This window comes from Penicillium nucicola (assembly GCF_028828085.1).
Source record: "Penicillium nucicola strain IBT 29836 chromosome Unknown utg000003l, whole genome shotgun sequence".
Lineage (NCBI taxonomy): Eukaryota > Fungi > Ascomycota > Eurotiomycetes > Eurotiales > Aspergillaceae > Penicillium > Penicillium nucicola.
In genome coordinates, this window is record NW_026643127.1 from 3,236,410 (window position 1) to 3,255,253 (window position 18,844).

Consider the following 18,844-nt stretch of genomic DNA (forward strand, 5'->3'; position numbering starts at 1 on the left):
TCAAATTGTCTATTCTTTAGATAAACAAGCTGTATTGAGATAGACGGAATTATTGACAGTATAATTAAGAAGAGCGTTTCTACTCTGCCCAGCAAAGGCGATAGTGGTGCCCCCAGTCTGCACAGTCGCCAGTTTAGTAAATAAGTACCGTAGCTTTCAGATGTAGTCACCGAGCTCCCAGGAACTCTGTCATCCCCAGCGAAACTTAGGGTTTGGTGTATATATTACTGCATTGGCAATTAGACATCGGTTCTGATTGTCTTCATGATCTTGTTGCCCTAGTTGGTAAATCCCGTCTATGACCTAGCAAGTGTGAAGCACCTGGGCAGTAAATCACCCATTTGCCTGACTCGGAATAAGATGATGAACCTGTGTTAGTACCTATATATCCTATAAAATTTACTGTTAACATCTGTTGGACATTGGGTATAGACCGGCGCCGGGAAATTGACAATCCGTGCTCCGAGCTTAGCGCCACCGACGACCATTGAACCCCTGCTGATACGCATCATTGATCTGGTTAACTTGCTGTCTAACTTGAAAACTTGGATACAATATATAATACTGCATGCACCATTTCAGATTCAACGCCATCTGGACCTTGACCTGAACAGTGATACCGCTGGCCGATACGCAGGGGATGAGATAACCCAACCCGTCTGTTCAATAATATCTGGAACGAAAGAGACGCAGACCGAGCCCTTTATATCAGGGCCATCATGGTTTTCGCTGCGCTTTATCGCGTCTACGCGGGCTTCGTTCATCCCCCACAAGCTCGAAAACAGGATGATGCCATTCGATTCGGACTTCTCGGAGCATCCAATATCGCGTAAGTAAAGATGACCAAACTGGTGTGACTTATCATTCATTATGCGTTATTTAGCCCCGCCGCTTTAATCACACCGGCAAAGTCCCATCCAGAAGTCATCGTCGCAGCCGTTGCAGCTCGGGATCGCAACCGCGCAGAGGCTTATGCCAAGAAGCACGGTATTCCAATTGTACATTCCTCCTACGAAGGTAGATCTCCCAACCGTATCCGAAATACATCAAGCATACTAATATCCCAGATCTGCTGAATGACCCCAGCATTGATGCCGTCTACATTGCTCTTCCCAACAGCTTGCATTTTGAATGGGCTTTACGCGCAATCAAAGCCCGGAAGCACGTTCTTCTAGAGAAACCATCGTGCTCAAATGGAGAAGAGGCAAAGGCGCTTTTCAATCACCCCTTGGTCAAGGCGCATAATGCTCCCGTTCTCCTGGAAGCATTTCATTACCTCTTTCATCCGGCATGGCAGATGTTCATGTCGCTCATCCACGATGATGCTTTGGCCGGGCCGGTGAAACATGCACATGCACAGCAATATCTTTTTAAAGGGGTCATTCCGGCTGATGATATCCGCTGGCGGTATGATCTTGCAGGTGGTGCGATGATGGACTTTGGGACGTATACGGTGAGCTGTTTGCGGCAGATTATGCGCGAGGAACCCAGCGAGGTGGTTGAGACGCATTGGAGGGCTGTTCCACAGTCGCAGTCTGATCGGGATGATGGGCAGCAGATTGATCAAGCTATGAATGCGACGTATAGGACTAGCAATGGTGCCACTGGGACTATTATTGCTGACTTGGTCACATCTGGGAATTGGCCGTTGCTGCCTGCGTCTTGGACGAAGAGTCTGCCAAGTATTGGCTGGCCGAAATGCGAGGCTGAACTTGGTGAGAAGGAGGTAGAATCATTTGGGAGTGCTGACAATGAGAAGCATTTTGTCAAGCGGAAGGTGACGTTGTGGAATCATCTTGCGCCGAGTGTGTATCACCGGATTGATGTGGAGGATACTCACAGTATCCGTCGGGATGGGGCTTTGCTGAGGACATGGACAGAGTCACGAAAGTTGAAGTCGTACTCCTGGCCTTCTGATGATAAGCAAAAGCCAGCCGGTGAAGACTGGTGGTCAACTTATCACTGTCAGTTGCACGAGTTCGTGAACAGGATCAAGGGGCGTGAGGGCTCTGGAGTCTGGGTTGATGGCGATGACAGTATCAAACAGATGGAGGTCATAGATCGAACATACGAAAAGGCCGGTATGAAGAAACGGCCAACAAGCAATTTTGAGCTGTTGGTTTGATGTACTTCCGGGCTGTACTTAGCCCCAAGTGTTAGGCTAGCTAGGTAGGCAGAGCCATGCGCAACACTCCAAAATCGAACGTTCAACCAGCAGAGCCGCAGTATGACTGTAGCAAAGACAGAGAAATAGCCACGAAGAAAATGCTTTCATTGGGAAGATGCTCTAAAGACGTCTAGTTAATTCGCAAGCCTGGGAAATTAATAAATAATATACAAATGATTCAAACGGATTCATGATTAACTTTGCAAGACGCCCGTGATCTTTGTTTTGAAAGATTTGAATCTCGAGATGTGGTTCGTTGGTAGTTTTGATCATTCTCATTTATGCCAATGCCCAAGGGTGCGACGTTTTCCGAACCATTGCCACTCCATCGGGGCTCTAGGCGTAGATCATCATCCTCTTGCAGCATCTGAACATCCTCAATAGTAGATGGATTTGTACGGATAACAACAAGCAAACTGTTGAGTACCGTGAACTCCAATAATGACTTGATGCTGTAAACGACCGGTTTGTATGTTGTCTGGACGTCAAAATGATTCGTGTATTCCGTTGTCAAAAGTGAGGCGTCTAGCAAGACGGAAAGGGCGTTGACGATGATGAGATTCCAGATGACTCTCCGTCCGCGGCTCCCTTTCATAGCCAGAACAGGCCTCAGGTTGGTCATGGTTTCCCAGACATAGAGACCGCTGATAATGGTTTCTTGAACAGCGAACCCAGCCAATTGAACACGCTCGTAGATATCGAATGGTTCCACAAAGCTGTCAACGCCGCGGTTGATACCCAGAAAAAGTATAGTGGTGGGGATGTGTAAGGCGCAAAAGTTGAAGATGATCATCCCCAGCACCCAGCGAGAGTAGCGATCGACGCATGTCACCAAGTGGAGACGAGAGTATAATACCACAGACTGTCCGGTGACCATAGCGTACCAGCCGATGCAGATCAAAACACACATAGGAAAATTAGGGGCGAGGGCGAAATAGCGGAGGAAGGATGTGACCGCGTGTAGGAGAATCCCTAGTGTCGAGACGAACATGCTCCAGAAGTAGAGACCACGGTAGCGTCGGAAGGTCATGAAGATCGCAACCATGATTTGAAGAACATTCCAACATGCCACGCCAAAGAGCGCTGCAATCACCATGGCAAGAGCCCGAGAAATCTCGAGAGGCCCGGTTTCGCCCGCCATGATGGTGAAGGGATGAGAAGCTCAAGTCGATTGGCTTTGCTGAATGGTGTAGGAGGTTAGGCAGCCCATTGTAACTGAATAGACATGGTGAGAATGCGCTCCGACTGGAAGCTGGGAGCTGGGAGCTGGGAGCAGTGAACAAAATGGGGGAAAGCAGGGGGAAGGAGGCTAAATTTCAAGGGTCTTCACACATTTGAGCAGACTGAGTTTCTTGGCAGGCTCGATCGGGTGGATTGGCGCATTTAGAGTTGAACGAAAATGACGGGGGTTGGGCAGTCACTTTCCCCAGTACGGAGTACTTAGGGCACAACTTTTGAACCTTTTGACTGCAGACCTCATTTTTTTGTGCCAGATACCTTTGGATATCGAAGATTTAATCCTTTCATACTTACAATCATGTTGATCAACGAGTATCGATAATAGTCATACCATCCGTTTTCAGTCCAGATGCTCAATCAATCTGACGTATACCCGCCCGGCCATACTTCGGTACAATATGGGGCAAATCGCCCTCCCGAACCGGGGTTGGACGTACCCGGACACTCGTGACGTAGTTCTTGGATTCTAGAATTCATGTCCACGACTTTTGATTTTTGGAATGGAACACTATTGGCTGTTTTAGTATCAAAGTTGTAGATACGCCTGAGGGAACTGGGTCATTGACGAATGGCTGCATAGGAACCACCAGGGCCTCACGTCTTGGCAAAATCCAGAACAGACGAGTTCACGGCGGAAAAGAGCAGATCCATAACCAACGCCATGTGGGCTGCTAGTGTCGATCCCACATGGCCAACGTGAGGACATTTTTTTACCTTCCGCATCGAGACACGTTTGGCGCTCGGATGAAGCTGAAGTTCCGGCCGAAATGGGTTTGCGCAGGAACTGAACCCCTGTCCGCCAAGGTGGTCATCAACGCACTAGACGAATATTGCTATTGTACTAACGCAAGCCATTGATTTATGTTTGGGGCACTTTTAAAAGGCTAGACCCTAATAGGCAGCTGGCAGCTTTCACTAACCCTGAAGTAGTATTCCCTCTGAAGATTCACCGGCATCTTCCGAATATAAGATAACCACTAAAGATCCCGCTAGCTTAGTGGTGCTACTTTGGCAGTCTCTCAGGGGCATAGCTCAACTACTATTAGTTCTAGACCAGTGACAGCGATCTGCTCTGAAACATTGACCAAGCCTCAATAGCCACGTTGCTCGTCTGGCTGCAGGTAAAATTGCTAGTCATTTCAAGTATGCCCCCTTAGTGAGAATCCATTTCAACTTCGGGCGATTGGTGCCGCGCTTTTATTATCATGGCCGTCGTCCACTCGAAGATCCTGACCTTGAATTGCGTGTTACCTATTGGATGCCATCCGCAGCTATAAACACTGCGGTCGAAATAACGATGTAATACTACTGAGATCAGATAGGGGGAGATAACCAAACGCGTGGCTTCATAGACAAAAGGACGTAGATATTAACGGGATTTCTCCACTAGTGGATTTCATTGCTTCTTTGCTACATCGATTACAACCTCCGGAATAGGGATCGGCCCTCCTGGGGAGTTCTCAAGTCGCGCCGTCAAAACTTCGACGCCTGTTTCTGTGACAAGCATGGTATGCTCTATTGAATTCCAGGTTAGCGCCCATCGGCTCAAACTGGCCCTTGAAAAGAAGGAAATACGAACCGAATTGTGCTGTTCGTTTACCGTCCATCGTGACATTTGTCCAATCATCTGGCCAGTTCATTTCACGGTTCGTACCCAGAGTCAAGATAGGTTCAATGGTGAACGTCATCCCAGGTTTACATGTTCCGACAGCCTTGTTCTTCGCGTAATGGGGAATCCAAGGAGGAGGGTGGAACTCGGAGTTGATTCCGTGGCCACCCCAAGTCTTGACGACGGCCAGGCCCCTGGAGACCGCGTGCTTCTCGATAATCTTACCAAACTCTCGAATCGGTGTACCTGGCTTGACTGTAGCTATGGCCATGTCCAAGGCCTCTCGTGTCGTTTCAATGACTCTGATCGAGTCCGGGTCCGCTTTAGCCTTGTCGCCAACGTAGTAGGTCTCATTCACGTCGGCATGATATCCACCATGATACAAAGAAATATCGAGATTGAGGATGTCACCGTCAAGAAGGATTCGCTGATCGGGGATGCCGTGGCACACAACCTCATTGGGTGATGTGCACAATGACTTTGGGAAATGGTTGTAGTTGAGTGGAGAAGGATATGACTGTCTCATCATTCAGCAGCTTAACATGTCTTTTGTAGGATTAGGATTACTTACCTGCCGCTCCACACAGGCCTGGTGACAGATTTCATCGAGATAGTCTGTGGTCACGCCGGGCTTAATCGCCGCAGCGGTGATATCAAGTACTTCTCGGGCCAGCCTGCACACCTTGCGCATAGCCTCCTGACCCGCTGTATCCAAGAGATCCCATTTGGAGCGGCTCAAGCGCATCTCCCGCTTGGGGATGCCATCCTTGGCCCAGTCTGGATGCTTTATTGTCTTTGGCACCGGTCGTCGCGGGGAGAGTGGGTACACTGCTCTGACAGACCCTGAGTATGGATATGTCGGGAAAGGGTTGTGAAGCCCGCTAGCTGTACTCATTTTAGAACGTCCAGTCACTGGTATTCTAAGCACTCACCATTTTGTGTCTTGTGAATCGCCTTGTGGGTGATCTAATATTATCGGTGTCAGATTCCCACTCCCAAAAAGAGAGGTAACGTACCCAGTTCCTTTTGAAACAGTCTTGATTACAGAAGAAGCTGCTCTTGTTACCCAGCTCCAGGCATGTTGGGCATTGTAAGCTACCAGCGTCATTTTCGCAATCAGCCCCAGAGCACTTCGGCGCGGGATCGGACATGGTGGCGAATTGAGCTTGACTCTTGAGTGGGCAGAGGATATCGAATGAAATGGCTGCTTATCAAACTGTTAATTTCCTACTACTAACGTTTCCTCGTGAAAATGCACAGTAGCAAACCCCTTTTTTGCATCAAAATCGGGCGATCTTAAGCGGCCCCTCACCAGTCTAACTGCCTTGGGAAAGGTGCACGATGTCTCCGAACAATAGACTGTCCAAGTAAAAACTATCATCAGGACAATGACTACTCTCACGTGAATGCTGGCTTTTGTCTTATGAATGTAGGTAAACGATAAGAAAAGAAGCAAGGAACTGGACCTCAGTAAAGAATTAAAACACCATTCAACGAGTCAATTTAGCGAGATTTTAAAATTGACCCGTGTGCTACTGGAATACACCCAAAGCTATGTAACCCACTCCAAAATTTGCAAGTATTGCTTTTCCAGCTCAAAAGATAGGATACTTGCCTTCAAAGTAAATAAATATTGATCATTGAAGTAATCGGATGAAACGATGTTCCGGCCACGACAGCGACGGTTTGTTTGGAAGCAAGAAGCAACTTTCTATGCCATTGTTTAACTAAGCCCTTAATTCAAGCATTGTGCTCTTCCAAAATACCGTACTTACTGGACAGGCTCTAGTCGAAAGAGTTCCCAATATAAGCCAAGCGATCAGGTGAAGCGTCTATCGGTCTGAAATTGAAAAATTGCCTCATAGGTGGACCGGCGAGTGAGAAGAAAACTCATAAAAGGATTACATATACCTTATCAGCCCATAATTATCATGAATTAAATTTGATCTCTTATAGAGCGATATAGATATTCAAGTGGTGGGTGTAATGTTCTTCCAATAGAGGTACAACTACCGAACGACATGTCCGTCGGATGAACTATATATTTTAGTGGATAATCCTACGATATATCAGATGTCTGCTGGTTGTCTGAGGTAGAAAGTCATGTTTTAAAACAAAGCTTTTATCTGTCCGGAATCTTCGTTATCTCTCAAGAAAACTTCATAGTAAATGGCCCCTTGGGATTGATGATAAAACATAGATCATTCGTAGTAAGTTAGGTCTTATTGTTAATGTTACCCATATATGCCTATTACCTAGTATTTACTAGGCTTCTTATATACTATCTCTATTTGGCATCGACCTATCTGTTATATCAAACTGCCATCGCGCCGTTCCTTTCAATGCATGCATTAAAGGCTCGTCCATACTAGGACTCTTTAGTCTCGAGCATATCCGACCCGGAAAGTCTCAGTAATGAGTCAAGCTGAGTCATTTATTGGAAGATACAGGCCAAGGAATCTGAATTTGGAATAGCCGATCCTGGACTTGGTTGGAGCTTGGTGTCAGCTTACTAGTCCTGTCACTTGTCGCCGCCAGCGAGAATGTCACACGTACAGACTGACCACTATTAGAAAGGAAGGGCCAATCACATGGCTAATCTAAATGAGTAAAATCGAACAAATTGGGTCTAGTGAGAGCCTCTAGCCTCGGTGATATGGTCGTACCCCGAGCCATTTTATTTCATAGCCGGCTAACATGGCATCGTTCCCGAACCATAACCTCGGTATGCTTTTTTTCTTTTCTTTGTTTGAGAAAATTCTCCTTTATTCTAGGTAATAGTACAATGAAATTTCATCATGAGGTAGTATACTCGCACCTGTGAAAAACTTGTCTTACAGCTGTTACTGAAGCTCGCCGATCCCGAGAAGGCTCGGGATCAGCCAGTAGACCGTAAGCCCATCGGGTGGGCAGACACTTATCTCGGCAAAGTGGCGAGTAATTCATGTATACCTTGACAACTTCGTTGTAGGGTGCTTCGACATCTGTAGAGTTTCAAAAGAGACTGAGTAGATGCGGTATGCGACCTCACATACATTCTTCAATCCCGAGCTGGACATGTATGTCTTTGGATCGTTAGACCAAGAGACTCAAGCTTCCATGACACGAAATTCAAAGTCCTCCAACCCGTAAATACCATCCAGTGGCTGGGGAATAGCCAGACATATGTTGATCGTATAAAGGATCCCTCTCCGCGGGGAACATTCCAGCCTCCGTTCCACAAAGAATGCCTCCCACTATTTTCCAGATCGGCCCGGTTCCTTGGGCTCGTTTTCGGTCCAACCTCCGTCGGAATAGTGAGCTGTCACGCGAGATTTGATCTGATCTGCGAATAGGCGTTCATGCGAACCCAACGTAGCGCACGGTCAGTCCCCCATAGTTAGAGTCGTATAGGGGAACACGTTCTATTAGACGCTGGCAGCCCCGGACCGAAGTTTGCTCAAGCGACTGATCCCAAAGGATCGCATGTCGCTGCAGTATACTAAAGAGCACGCCTGAGTTAAAATGACTTGTCTCCTATAAGAGGTTAGCGTATTGTGGGGGAGGAGCCGTGAAGGATGCAACACGGAGAAACCTCCGCGCACCCAATGGCTCCTTTTGCGGCGTTCGGTTTTCCCCTGTAAGACAAAGGATTCGAAGATGAGTTTCTGGAGAACCTTGCAAATGGATCGCTTTGACCAGGAGGCGCAATATAACGAGATGGCGACAGAGAATAATTTGATTTGGGAGGCGAAGCCCCCAAGATGCCACATTGCCACTCAGCTGAGTAGAGACCAGGGCGTAGCGAGTAAATTAAGTAGTTCACTCTCCCTCATGTGATTTTGGAGGCAGTTGCCTTGTAGTACTCTGGCATCAGTTATTCCACCATTCAATGGACCTTGAGGTATTAGGGCCGAAAATCTAGACTTGCCAGGTTCATGCAGCGTGAAATTGTCTGCGTTGAATCTAGCCAATTATTAGATGAGAAGGGGGAATGCAGCCCCAACTGCTAGACCGCGTTTTCTCTTGCCTCCTGACGGGATGCAGGGCCGATTCTCCAGGAATCAGACCCTGGATTCGCTTGAGTATCAAAATGAAAATAAAGTAATGACTTTGGGGTCGAGTGGTATGATTGGGGAATGTCCCGGTTCCAATCAGGATACGGAATACGGAGCTCTTCGTGCACGCCACTAACTAGACGTGTTTATTGCTAGCGAGAGCAGGGGTTGAGGGTCACAAGGTAATTAGTCTGGGGAACCGGAGACTTGACCAGTCTTTCCGAAAAAGGATTCTAGTCATTCTCTCGAACCGATTTGCTAGGAGATCTGACCGGCTGAGATCTTGCATTATAAGAACCTCACGGCCTCTCGTGGTCTCTCATCTTCTTGGAGATCCACGGTTTGTCGCGTCTATCCCGCCCATCGCCCATCGGATCAAATATCGCATCTATCACTTCGTATAGCCGCGCGGGAAGGATACAATCATGTCGGACGTTAAAGCTAGTGAGGAGGTGCATGGCATCTCCACTGCTATCGAAGACTCTCATGTCATTGCTGGATATGGACAGACTACCAAGCGAGAGGGGGCCAAGACAAAGGAAGTCCACAACGTGAGTTTTGTCGTGAACCGGATCTTCTATTCAATGCAAACTGACGCTTCAAATTAGGCGGATCTGTTTGCTGCCATCGAGGAGACAAAAATTGAAAGATGGAGCAAGGAGTCCATCCACTTGTACTGTATGTTTGACCTGGATACGATCTCCCAACTGGGAGAAGCTGGTGCACACTTACTGACGTCTTTGCGACTTTTATAGTCTGTATCTTCATCGCATTCTGCTGCGCATGTGCCAACGGCTACGATGGTAAGCTCCTTCGAGCCAAATTCCATACGAGCGACAGCTAACATGACTCCTAGGATCCCTGATGGGATCCGTCCTGGCCATGGACCATTATCAGGATGTGTTCAAAACTGGCATGGATGGACCTAAGGTCTCTGTGGTCACTTCCCTGTACACTGTGTAAGAGATCCTCTTCAATTCCTTCATTGAGATTAGCAACTAATGTTCCCTTTTCCCCACCAGTGGATCTATTATCGCTACACCATTCAGTGCTACCATTTCGGACAAACTCGGTCGTCGCAAGTGTATGTTTGTTGGGGCTTGGGTTATCATCATTGGATCAGTCATCATCGCGAGTGGTATGACTCTCGCACAGTTCGTTGTTGGCCGTTTCGTTCTTGGTGTCGGCATTCAGATCATGATCGTCTCAGCTCCTGCTTATGCCGTGGAGATTGCTCCACCCCACTGGCGTGGTCGTGCTGTCGGTGAGTACCGAGAAGCCCCAGATTCCTTGAAGTATATGCGATGGAGAGTTTGCTGATATTCGGAACAGGCTTCTATAACTGTGGCTGGTTCGGTGGTTCCATCCCCGCCGCTGCAATCACTTACGGAACCAACTTCATTGGCAACAACTACCAGTGGCGCATTCCCTTCATCTGCCAATGCTTCGCTTGTCTGATCGTTATTGTCTCCGTTTGGTTCATTCCCGAGTCACCTAGATGGCTCATGACCCAAGGCCGGAATGAGGAGGCTATCGCTTTCCTGGTCAAGTATCACGGCAATGGAGACCCTAATGCCCGTCTGGTTCGCCTTGAAATTGAGGAGATGAAGGAGGGTATTCGTGTCGATGGTATTGACAAGAGATGGTGGGATTGTAAGTTGAAGAACATTCATCGAACCATCGCAGATTGTTGAAACTAATCGAATCTCCCAGACCGTCCCTTCATTACTACCCACAGCGGCCGCTGGCGTTTCGCCCAAGTTATCATGATTTCAGTCTTTGGACAATGGTCCGGCAACGGTCTCGGTTACTTCAATGCCACCATCTTCAAGACTATTGGATATACTTCAAGCTCCATGCAGCTGTTGCTCAATCTCGTCAACTCGATCGTGTCCGCTGTCGGCGCTCTGATTGCTGTCAACTTGACTGACAAGATGCCCCGTCGTCCCGTGCTGGTCTTTGGTACTCTTGGTGGGTTTCCCTCTTTATTTCTTGATTCCATCGACTGTTCCCAGCTAACTGATATCTAGCTTGTGCCATTACACTGGCCATCAATGCAGGTATCCTCCAGGAGGTCGCAAACAAAGGTCACATTAGCAAGAGCAAGGGCCAGGCTGCTCTTGCATTCTACTATCTCTTCAACGTCGTTTTCTCCTTCACTTACACCCCACTCCAGGGTGTCATCCCAGCCGAGGCACTTGAAACCACTACTCGTGCCAAGGGCTTGGCTCTGTCTGGCTTCATGGTTAGCAGCATCAGTTTCATCAGCCAGTTCGCCACCCCCATTGGTCTCCAGAATATTTCCACCAACTACTTCTGGATCTTTGTCGGCTGGGATGTGGTTGAGTCCGTATTCTGGTACTTCTTCTGGTAAGTTCCACTCTCTACGCTTCCCCTGTCGACATCAATTTGTGAGCTAACCCATTTGGTGTAGCGTCGAATCTCAGGGTCGGACCCTCGAGGAGTTGGAGTGGGTTTATCAGCAGCCCAACCCAGTCAAGGCTTCCCAGAATCTCGACAAGATTGTCGTGCAGAGCGATGGTACCGTTACTGAGAAAATCGAGGAAGACGCTTAGGCTTGAAGCTAAGCCTTGCACGGGTGGGTGGACAATGTTCAACAATGGTGAGACGAAGTGTGGGACTACAACGTTGCGGCTGCAGTGTATACCCATACACTTTCAGCCGGCTGCATAAAGTTGATGTGAAGTGTTTTAATCTAGTAGGTGGATATTTATTTGTATTGAGCAATTTAATGAGATACCAGTGGTTTCAGTCGCAAGTTGCAAGTCTACTTGACCTTTTTATTCCACTAAAAGTATACTTAGTTTGAGCAATGTCATCCGTCTCAATATCATAAAAGTTAGCCAGACCATCAAACATCTTATCTCGACGGAGAGTTGCGGAAGCATCCCCGTCCCGCACCTTAACCGAGCCTTCCCCGGCCCCCATGGACGAAGTGGAGCTTAAAACTCCTGGAATGAGGGGCGATCGTGATTCCACAGATTGTAACCAGGAGAAATTTGAATGCTGCGGAGTCAATTTGTTTCTGCCGAGAATTATCCAAACATATCCAGCTCAATGACCATCGTTCACACGCAAAAAGACACTGGCAGTGCCCCAGTCAGTGCCGCGGCCCGTGTGGCTCAGGGGCAGACGCCACCGAATTGGGTCGACATCCAGGAAGAACCAGCCTATACCCCGAGAAAGATCAAAATTATCTGCGTCGGGGCCGGGTGCTCTGGGATTACTCTCGCACACAAAATCAAGCATGAATTTCATCTAGCAGACTTCATTGACTACACGATCTACGACAAAAACGCGGAAGTTGGTGGAGTCTGGGTTGAGAATCGATATCCCGGTGTTGCTTGGTGAGAATATCCCGGTGCTATTTGTTGTTGGCAACATCTAATCTTTGTTTCAGTGACATAGCTGCTCGTAGGAGCCATACATTCCTCTGTTGAACTGCTAAATGACTGATTCTTTAGATGCATATACATTCCGTTTCGAGCCTAACCCAAACTGGTCTCATTTCTATGTCTCTGGCCCGGAGATTCGTGAATATATTCACAACACGGTCCGGAAGTGGGGGCTTGATGAGCATGTTGAACTGAACTCTAGAGTGATAGAGTCGGTGTGGGACGATGAGCTAGGGAAATGGAGGGTCAAGATTGAACAGAATGGAAAGATTAAGGAGGATGAAGCTGATATTTTCGTGAACGCATCGGGCATATTGAAGTGAGACTGATATCTCTCTCTGTGTGTCTTGCAATTGCTAACTCGGCCTATCAGCAACTGGAAAATGCCAGATATCAAAGGCCTCGCTGACTTCCGAGGAAAGTTGGTTCACACTGCGGATTGGTAAGGAAAGACGAGGCTATGAAATTTCTACCACACTAACTATTAGACAGGGATGATAAGTATGAGTGGAAGAACAAGCGCGTGGCAGTCATTGGCAACGGTGCATCTGGGATACAGTGTGTTGCTGCCATGCACTCTCACGTATCCAAACTGGTCAATTATGTTCGCAGTCCTACATGGATTACCCCCAACATCAATGCGGAAATGACAAAGACTGGGGATAACTTCGCATATACACCTGAAGAGCAAAAGCAATTCAGGGACGACCCTAAAGCATTCTTTGAATTCCGCAAAGAGGTCGAGAACCAGTAAGTACAGGCCGGACATTTACCGTCGAACAAGCAACTCTGACACGTTGGATTTAGTGTCAATGGAGGGGCATACGCAACTCTCAAGGATCATCCCCTTCAGCACTGGCTGAGGGGAGAAACATTAAAGCAGATGGAGGGGAAATTGAAAGCACTGGACCCATCAATTGCATCTCATATCATCCCTCAATTTGCACCCGGCTGTCGTCGCCTTACGCCTGGGAGTGGATATCTTGAAGCCTTCTCAGCCGGAAATACTGAGATGAGGTGGAAGGATATTGAGCTCATCACTGAAACTGGAATCCGCACAGTTGACGGAGATGAAGAAGAATTCGATCTTATTGTCTGCGCAACAGGCTTCGACACATCTATCATTCCACGCTGGAAGCAGATCGGGAAAGACGGGGTTGATTTGAGAGAACATTGGAAGGATGACCCGGAGGCTTTTTTCAGTGTTCATGTTGATCAGATGCCGAATTATTTCATGATCGGGGGACCGAACTTCCCTGTATCCCACGGAACTGTGACGACTGGGTTCGCTATTGTGTGTGACTATATCTTGAAATGGACAACGAAGATTGCCACAGAGGGTATCAAGTAAGTCTCGGGGGAGTCATCAAAAAAGCTACAATTAGCACAAGCTGACGCTAGTTGCAGATCGATCGACGTGAGAAAAGAATCGTTGGACGATTATAATGTTTGGACTCAGGAGTATCTCAAACGTACAGCCTTTTCGGAAAATTGTCGCAGCTGGTACAAGAACGGAAAGTCTTCTGGGCTAATCACAGGCACCTACGCTGGAACTACGAGTCATTTCCAAAAGTCACTAGAGCGACTCGGTGGCGAGCATTTTAACATACGATACAATTCTGTCAATCGCTTCTCATGCCTGGGAAATGGTCAAATGGAAGAAGAAAAAAACGGAGACGGCGAATTGGCAAGTTACTTTGTTCAGGGAGTCTGGGGCCCTTGAACTGTATGTCGATTTTGGGGACATTGACGATCGTATTATCATTGGCTGATGTGATATTGACTCATTAAACAAATGTTTCTACACGTAGACATGTATCGACTTCTTGGAAGTCGCTGGCTCATCCACTCGGTCGCTGTCCGTTGCATCCCAACCCAAAATGTCATCTTCGCTAGCATTACCGTCTGAGATACGCATCATGCCTTTCCCCGGGGCGGTAGGTGTCAGTCTCCTGGATCTAGGTCCAGAACTTCCTCCATGAGGAGACCCTAATTCATAAGTACTGCGTCCTGTCCCAGTTGTCTGTCGTCCAAATGATCTCAGAAGAGAACGAATGCAAGGAATTGACGCTGTGATAATGACTAGGTATGTTTCAATGTATAGCCAGCGATCGAGGTTGATGGTTGCCGTTGTCGGGTCGTTGACTGCGTGAGCGAGGACTCGGGTTTGCACAGTTTTGATGATGGAGGCGACCATTGCACTATTAGAGAACAACCAGTTAGTCGGATCCTTCGTACATAAAGACTCAAAAAGACTGATGACTTACAAAAGACCTAGTCCCAGAAGTGTGACTAGACCCAACTTGACTTGTAACTTCAAGTTCAAATTCCAGAAGATGTAGGTTGAGAACACAGCAAGATATAGGTCGGTAGCTGAATTGAAGGCTGTCATATACAAGAGTTAGTGATATGTTCCTGTTGAGCGAAGTGTAATAGAAAGAAAGAACAACATACCACCTTGGTAGTATCCGTAGTAGGCTTGAACTCGAACATCCCAGCATTTCCCATTTCCATCTTGTGTCCAAATTGCTGAAGCATGTCCAGGACACTGAACAAAGAGTATGACAATGAACATCACATTTGTCACGATCTGCAGCCCAGCTAGAACCCACAGAACCATTCTGTAGGCCTTTTTAGTTCCGAGAAGCCCAACGACGAAGACGATGAAGGCGATTCTACCCAATGTACCCCCGCAAATGCCAAATGTCTGCGTCAGATAGTCATACATTATGACTGTAGCTCTATTATCGGGGTTGATATCCCACACATGGCGGCCAAACCCCCACTGGACGCCCATGGTGACCATGACTGATCCGACTATAGCTAAACACTAGAGGACAAAGAAGTCAATTTTGGCCTCAAATCTCGAATGAAAACAAAATAATCTCGATATGATATTGATCAGATAACTAGAACAGGGAGAGAAAGTGCTAACCAATGCCGAAACCATCAAGATATCATCCAGTCCGAATTTTCGAATTCGTATCTTCGCAGCTACTCTCAAGACGATGATGAAAACAGCGACCCCAGTGAGCGCCCAGACTTCTCTGAGAAGTCGGGGACCCACATTGTAGAGCACCTCTCGTGGTAAAACATTCATGGTAATTGCTCCAGATGCTGGCACTTTTCGCAGCATGAGCGACGGGAACGACAAGAGAGAGTCATATCCATACCAGACAATGATCATGGACTGTGGGAGTTATATTCAATATTTTGAACAGCCGTTTATCAAGTGAAGCGTTATCACGCCTCATCGGAGATTTCCATGGTCCTAGGTTCTGGGTGGCTGAACCGGAAGTATGACTACTTTAACATGTTCATGTTGTGTGGGAGGGCCGTCGGCGGTCTCCGCTGGAAGTCCGGACACGCGACGATAAGCAGGCGTGAAATATGCGCAGTTCGTATGAAGCTTAATTGCTGGGATCAGGGCAGGGCGTTGTGTTGATAATGACTCGCTTGTTGATTGGCTCCCCGCGAAGGATGCGATCGGATCTCCTCGGGTATCGTGCTTGTACTTCGTAGGCTGAAATGGTTATTTGGCGCTGATGCAGTCCAATAGATCATGCGTGTTTAATCTGTAGTCAGGGGTCATCAGGGGTCTCTCGGACTGTCAACCCTCTATCGTTTAGCTAAATAAATTCGCTGTGCGCCGCATAAAACTAGGGCCAAAAAGCTCGGACATCGAACACATATCGAAGTAACTCCGAAATGTTACAAGAGCTTTTTTCATGGGAATGTGCCGTGGTTGGACACAGACAATAGATACAGTTGGTAGAAGGGTACAGCCGTGGGTGCAAGGAACCGGAGAAAAGATGGAGGCACTGCTCTCGTCACATAAGCCGGATCACTCATGATGACTATCAGTGATAACGTTATAGCAGTGCTAATGCTCACAGAGGAACGCAAAATGTTCCTCTCGTTGACACCTTGTTTATCATATCCCCTGCGAACCTGGAGATCTCTATAAGCTTATTTGTCTCTTTTGTTCTCACTAACTTGTAACCTGAAACAATCTACGCCGCATATCACTAGTCGAAATTTTGTGGAGAATCTAGAAGCCCGGAAAGAAGTTGTGTAAGCCAAACAAATCCCTGGATTTTCCTATCTCTAAAAAAAGCAAAATGACACGCGACCACCTAGTAAACATATCGGAAATGAGGGTTCGCTCGATCGGTGATATCCTCAAATGCGTGAGTATAGTTAACATCAGCAATAACCTCGCCCGACGCAATCCTAGCATCCCGCTTCCGGTTTTGAAGACTATACCAGACTCTCAAAGCGAGAAGAATGAGGATGACCAGACCAAAGCACCCCAATAAAATCGAAAAAGCGAGATAGTACCGCGGCGCATCTTTATCGCGGAACACTTGAGGACCGATTGAATTACCCGCAGCCCAGAACACGAAGTTACAGGCAATGATGAAAGATTTCTTGGTTTGGCCAGCGACATTTCGAGAGAGGAGAGCGAGAGAGAGAGACGAGACCGCAAAGAAGGAATAGAAGATCCAGTATGCGATGAGCATGCCGACTCTCTTGCTTGGGGTGAATGGGATCCCAAGAAGAACTGAGGATCCCAGGATAGAAGGGATGACAGATGCAATCATAATCCAGATAGTCTGGTGGAATTTGCGATCTAGGTAAGCCGAGACAACCATGGTGATTGTTGTTACCGCCCCGATGACCATGGAGAGGAGTTGACTTTCCCAAGTGGTAAAATCGAATGATTTAAGGATGATGTTGGCATAGGCGCCGATTCCGCCCGATGGGATAGATGTCAGAAGCTGGATGAGCGCGAATGCGTACACTGTGAGTCCGTCAGTAGGTGCAACCAATTATTCTCAAAGGGAAGTTCATGTGAATAGACATACATTGGGGGTCAGTCAATGCATCCCAGACCTGTTCCTTTCTAAAGTTTCGGTTCTGCAGACCAGTCTGATTCTGACGCACTCGCTCTACCATCAATTGCTTGTCTTCTTCGGACCAGCATTTTGCTCTCATAGGAGAGTCCGGCATCCAGAAATAGACAAATACCGCCCATATCACAGTGATCAACCCGTAAGTCATGAACATTGCTTCCCACGACTTGAGCGGAGACCAGGAAGGCACGAAGGAAAATCCGAAAGCCAGAATACCGCCGACAATATTTTGGAGTCCATTCATCATGTACCTATCAGGGAACTGTCAGCGGCACTAAACAGGGTCAATGAGATCTCAACGTACCAGTAGTTGATGACACTTCCTTGCTCTTCTCGCTGGTACCATGTGGCAGACAGAATAACAAAGGTCGGCTGGCATGCGGCTTCAAAGGCACCCATGAGCGCTCTAAGTATAACCAATCCGGTAAAGCTCTTCATCGCGGAAATGAGTGTGATGCAAATACCCCACAACAAGATGTTCGCAGAAAGCCATTTTCCAATTGGCACCCGTTGAATGATCCAGTTTTCCTGTAGTTTTCGTCAGCAATCAGCAATCAGAGTATATAAAATGGTTGTATAGGCTAAAGTACCGGATACTCAACGACCAAAATAGTGAGATAAACGACGGTCGTCAGCCATTGATACTACAATTTATCAGTAAGGCTACCCAAACTCAAACTTCAGCAATAACTGACCTGGTTGTCTGCTAAATGCGCATCCTCCATAATACCCATTATTGAAGCAAAAGACATCGCCCCCTTGTCCAACGTCTGAATCAAATATGTGAACATCATCACCACCAATATTCGCTTATCGATCATTCGTCGTAGTCGTTTGTTGGTCGCCTCATCAATATGTATAGCTGTTTCGGTCGCATATTTGGCAACCTCCTTGTCGACTAGCTTGTAATCAGTGTGATTCTTTTCCGGGCCTTCATCGTGGAAACTAGAGGTCCCCTCTATGTCCCCGTTCTCATTCTTATTCGTAGTAGTCATTATGGCGTTGGCGGACAAGCATTTGAATATTCTAGCAACAAGAGAACAAGGAATTGGAGTCTATTAAAATGCAGAGAAGGCCCACGACAAGCCATTCCCAGTCCGGGGGATGCGGGGGTGGAGGCCTGGGGTCGCCAGCTTCGGTAGAACATCGTCCCCCATGGGGATGCCAGCGGAGATATGCCCCCACGTTGCATGACATGCCGAATGTCCGTTGGTCGGAATTCAAGTCGCGCTAGGGATTAAATACTTCAGAGCCTGGCGGGGGAATGCCGATCATTGTCTCGGCTCTCTGTTAATACCCTCGTCGGCAACGGAGGTGGCCGTATTAGCCCTAGTCGTGCTCCACCGATGGGAGTGGCTGCTCGGTGCAACAACAACCCGAACAAGTCAATCCCACTTCACGAGTGGAGAAGAGAAAGTCGCTCGGGGAATCGTCACAGGCTTGTGAGGGAGATTAGTCTG

At 47.5% G+C, this 18,844-nt stretch overlaps 7 protein-coding genes across 7 annotated transcripts; 3 read left to right on the top strand and 4 right to left on the bottom strand.

The window, feature by feature from the left end:
• Positions 1-719: 719 nt before the first annotated feature.
• N7511_004784 (Gfo/Idh/MocA family protein) lies at positions 720-2,125 on the top strand (the record flags this gene model as incomplete). Its single annotated transcript, XM_057127209.1, has 3 exons — positions 720-829; positions 884-1,017; positions 1,068-2,125. The coding sequence occupies 3 exons, from the start codon at positions 720-722 to the stop codon at positions 2,123-2,125; spliced, it is 1,302 nt and encodes a 433-aa protein (XP_056986099.1).
• Positions 2,126-2,345: 220 nt separating this feature from the next.
• N7511_004785 (uncharacterized protein) lies at positions 2,346-3,308 on the bottom strand (the record flags this gene model as incomplete). Its single annotated transcript, XM_057127210.1, has 1 exon — positions 2,346-3,308. The coding sequence occupies one exon, from the start codon at positions 3,306-3,308 to the stop codon at positions 2,346-2,348; it is 963 nt and encodes a 320-aa protein (XP_056986100.1).
• A 1,494-nt stretch (positions 3,309-4,802) lies between these two features.
• fpaI (putative methionine aminopeptidase, type I) lies at positions 4,803-6,217 on the bottom strand (the record flags this gene model as incomplete). The annotated part of the gene is made up of 5 exons (XM_057127211.1): positions 4,803-4,921; positions 4,986-5,532; positions 5,587-5,900; positions 5,948-5,981; positions 6,032-6,217. Coding segments are annotated over 5 exons (1,200 nt in total), but the record flags the coding sequence as incomplete, so codon positions are not given.
• A 3,260-nt stretch (positions 6,218-9,477) lies between these two features.
• On the top strand, positions 9,478-11,628 carry N7511_004787 (uncharacterized protein; the record flags this gene model as incomplete). Its single annotated transcript, XM_057127212.1, has 9 exons — positions 9,478-9,603; positions 9,661-9,730; positions 9,808-9,855; positions 9,909-10,011; positions 10,075-10,316; positions 10,385-10,705; positions 10,766-11,023; positions 11,083-11,422; positions 11,487-11,628. The coding sequence occupies 9 exons, from the start codon at positions 9,478-9,480 to the stop codon at positions 11,626-11,628; spliced, it is 1,650 nt and encodes a 549-aa protein (XP_056986102.1).
• A 502-nt stretch (positions 11,629-12,130) lies between these two features.
• On the top strand, positions 12,131-14,191 carry N7511_004788 (flavin-containing monooxygenase; the record flags this gene model as incomplete). The annotated part of the gene is made up of 7 exons (XM_057127213.1): positions 12,131-12,420; positions 12,474-12,487; positions 12,538-12,787; positions 12,842-12,910; positions 12,961-13,218; positions 13,276-13,815; positions 13,876-14,191. The coding sequence occupies 7 exons, from the start codon at positions 12,131-12,133 to the stop codon at positions 14,189-14,191; spliced, it is 1,737 nt and encodes a 578-aa protein (XP_056986103.1).
• Positions 14,192-14,269: 78 nt separating this feature from the next.
• Positions 14,270-15,655, bottom strand: N7511_004789 (uncharacterized protein; the record flags this gene model as incomplete). The annotated part of the gene is made up of 4 exons (XM_057127214.1): positions 14,270-14,669; positions 14,736-14,853; positions 14,923-15,298; positions 15,404-15,655. 4 exons carry the CDS (start codon positions 15,653-15,655, stop codon positions 14,270-14,272), a joined length of 1,146 nt encoding a protein of 381 aa, XP_056986104.1.
• A 949-nt stretch (positions 15,656-16,604) lies between these two features.
• N7511_004790 (uncharacterized protein) lies at positions 16,605-18,379 on the bottom strand (the record flags this gene model as incomplete). The annotated part of the gene is made up of 5 exons (XM_057127215.1): positions 16,605-17,272; positions 17,337-17,635; positions 17,689-17,912; positions 17,975-18,028; positions 18,080-18,379. The coding sequence occupies 5 exons, from the start codon at positions 18,377-18,379 to the stop codon at positions 16,605-16,607; spliced, it is 1,545 nt and encodes a 514-aa protein (XP_056986105.1).
• Positions 18,380-18,844: the final 465 nt, after the last annotated feature.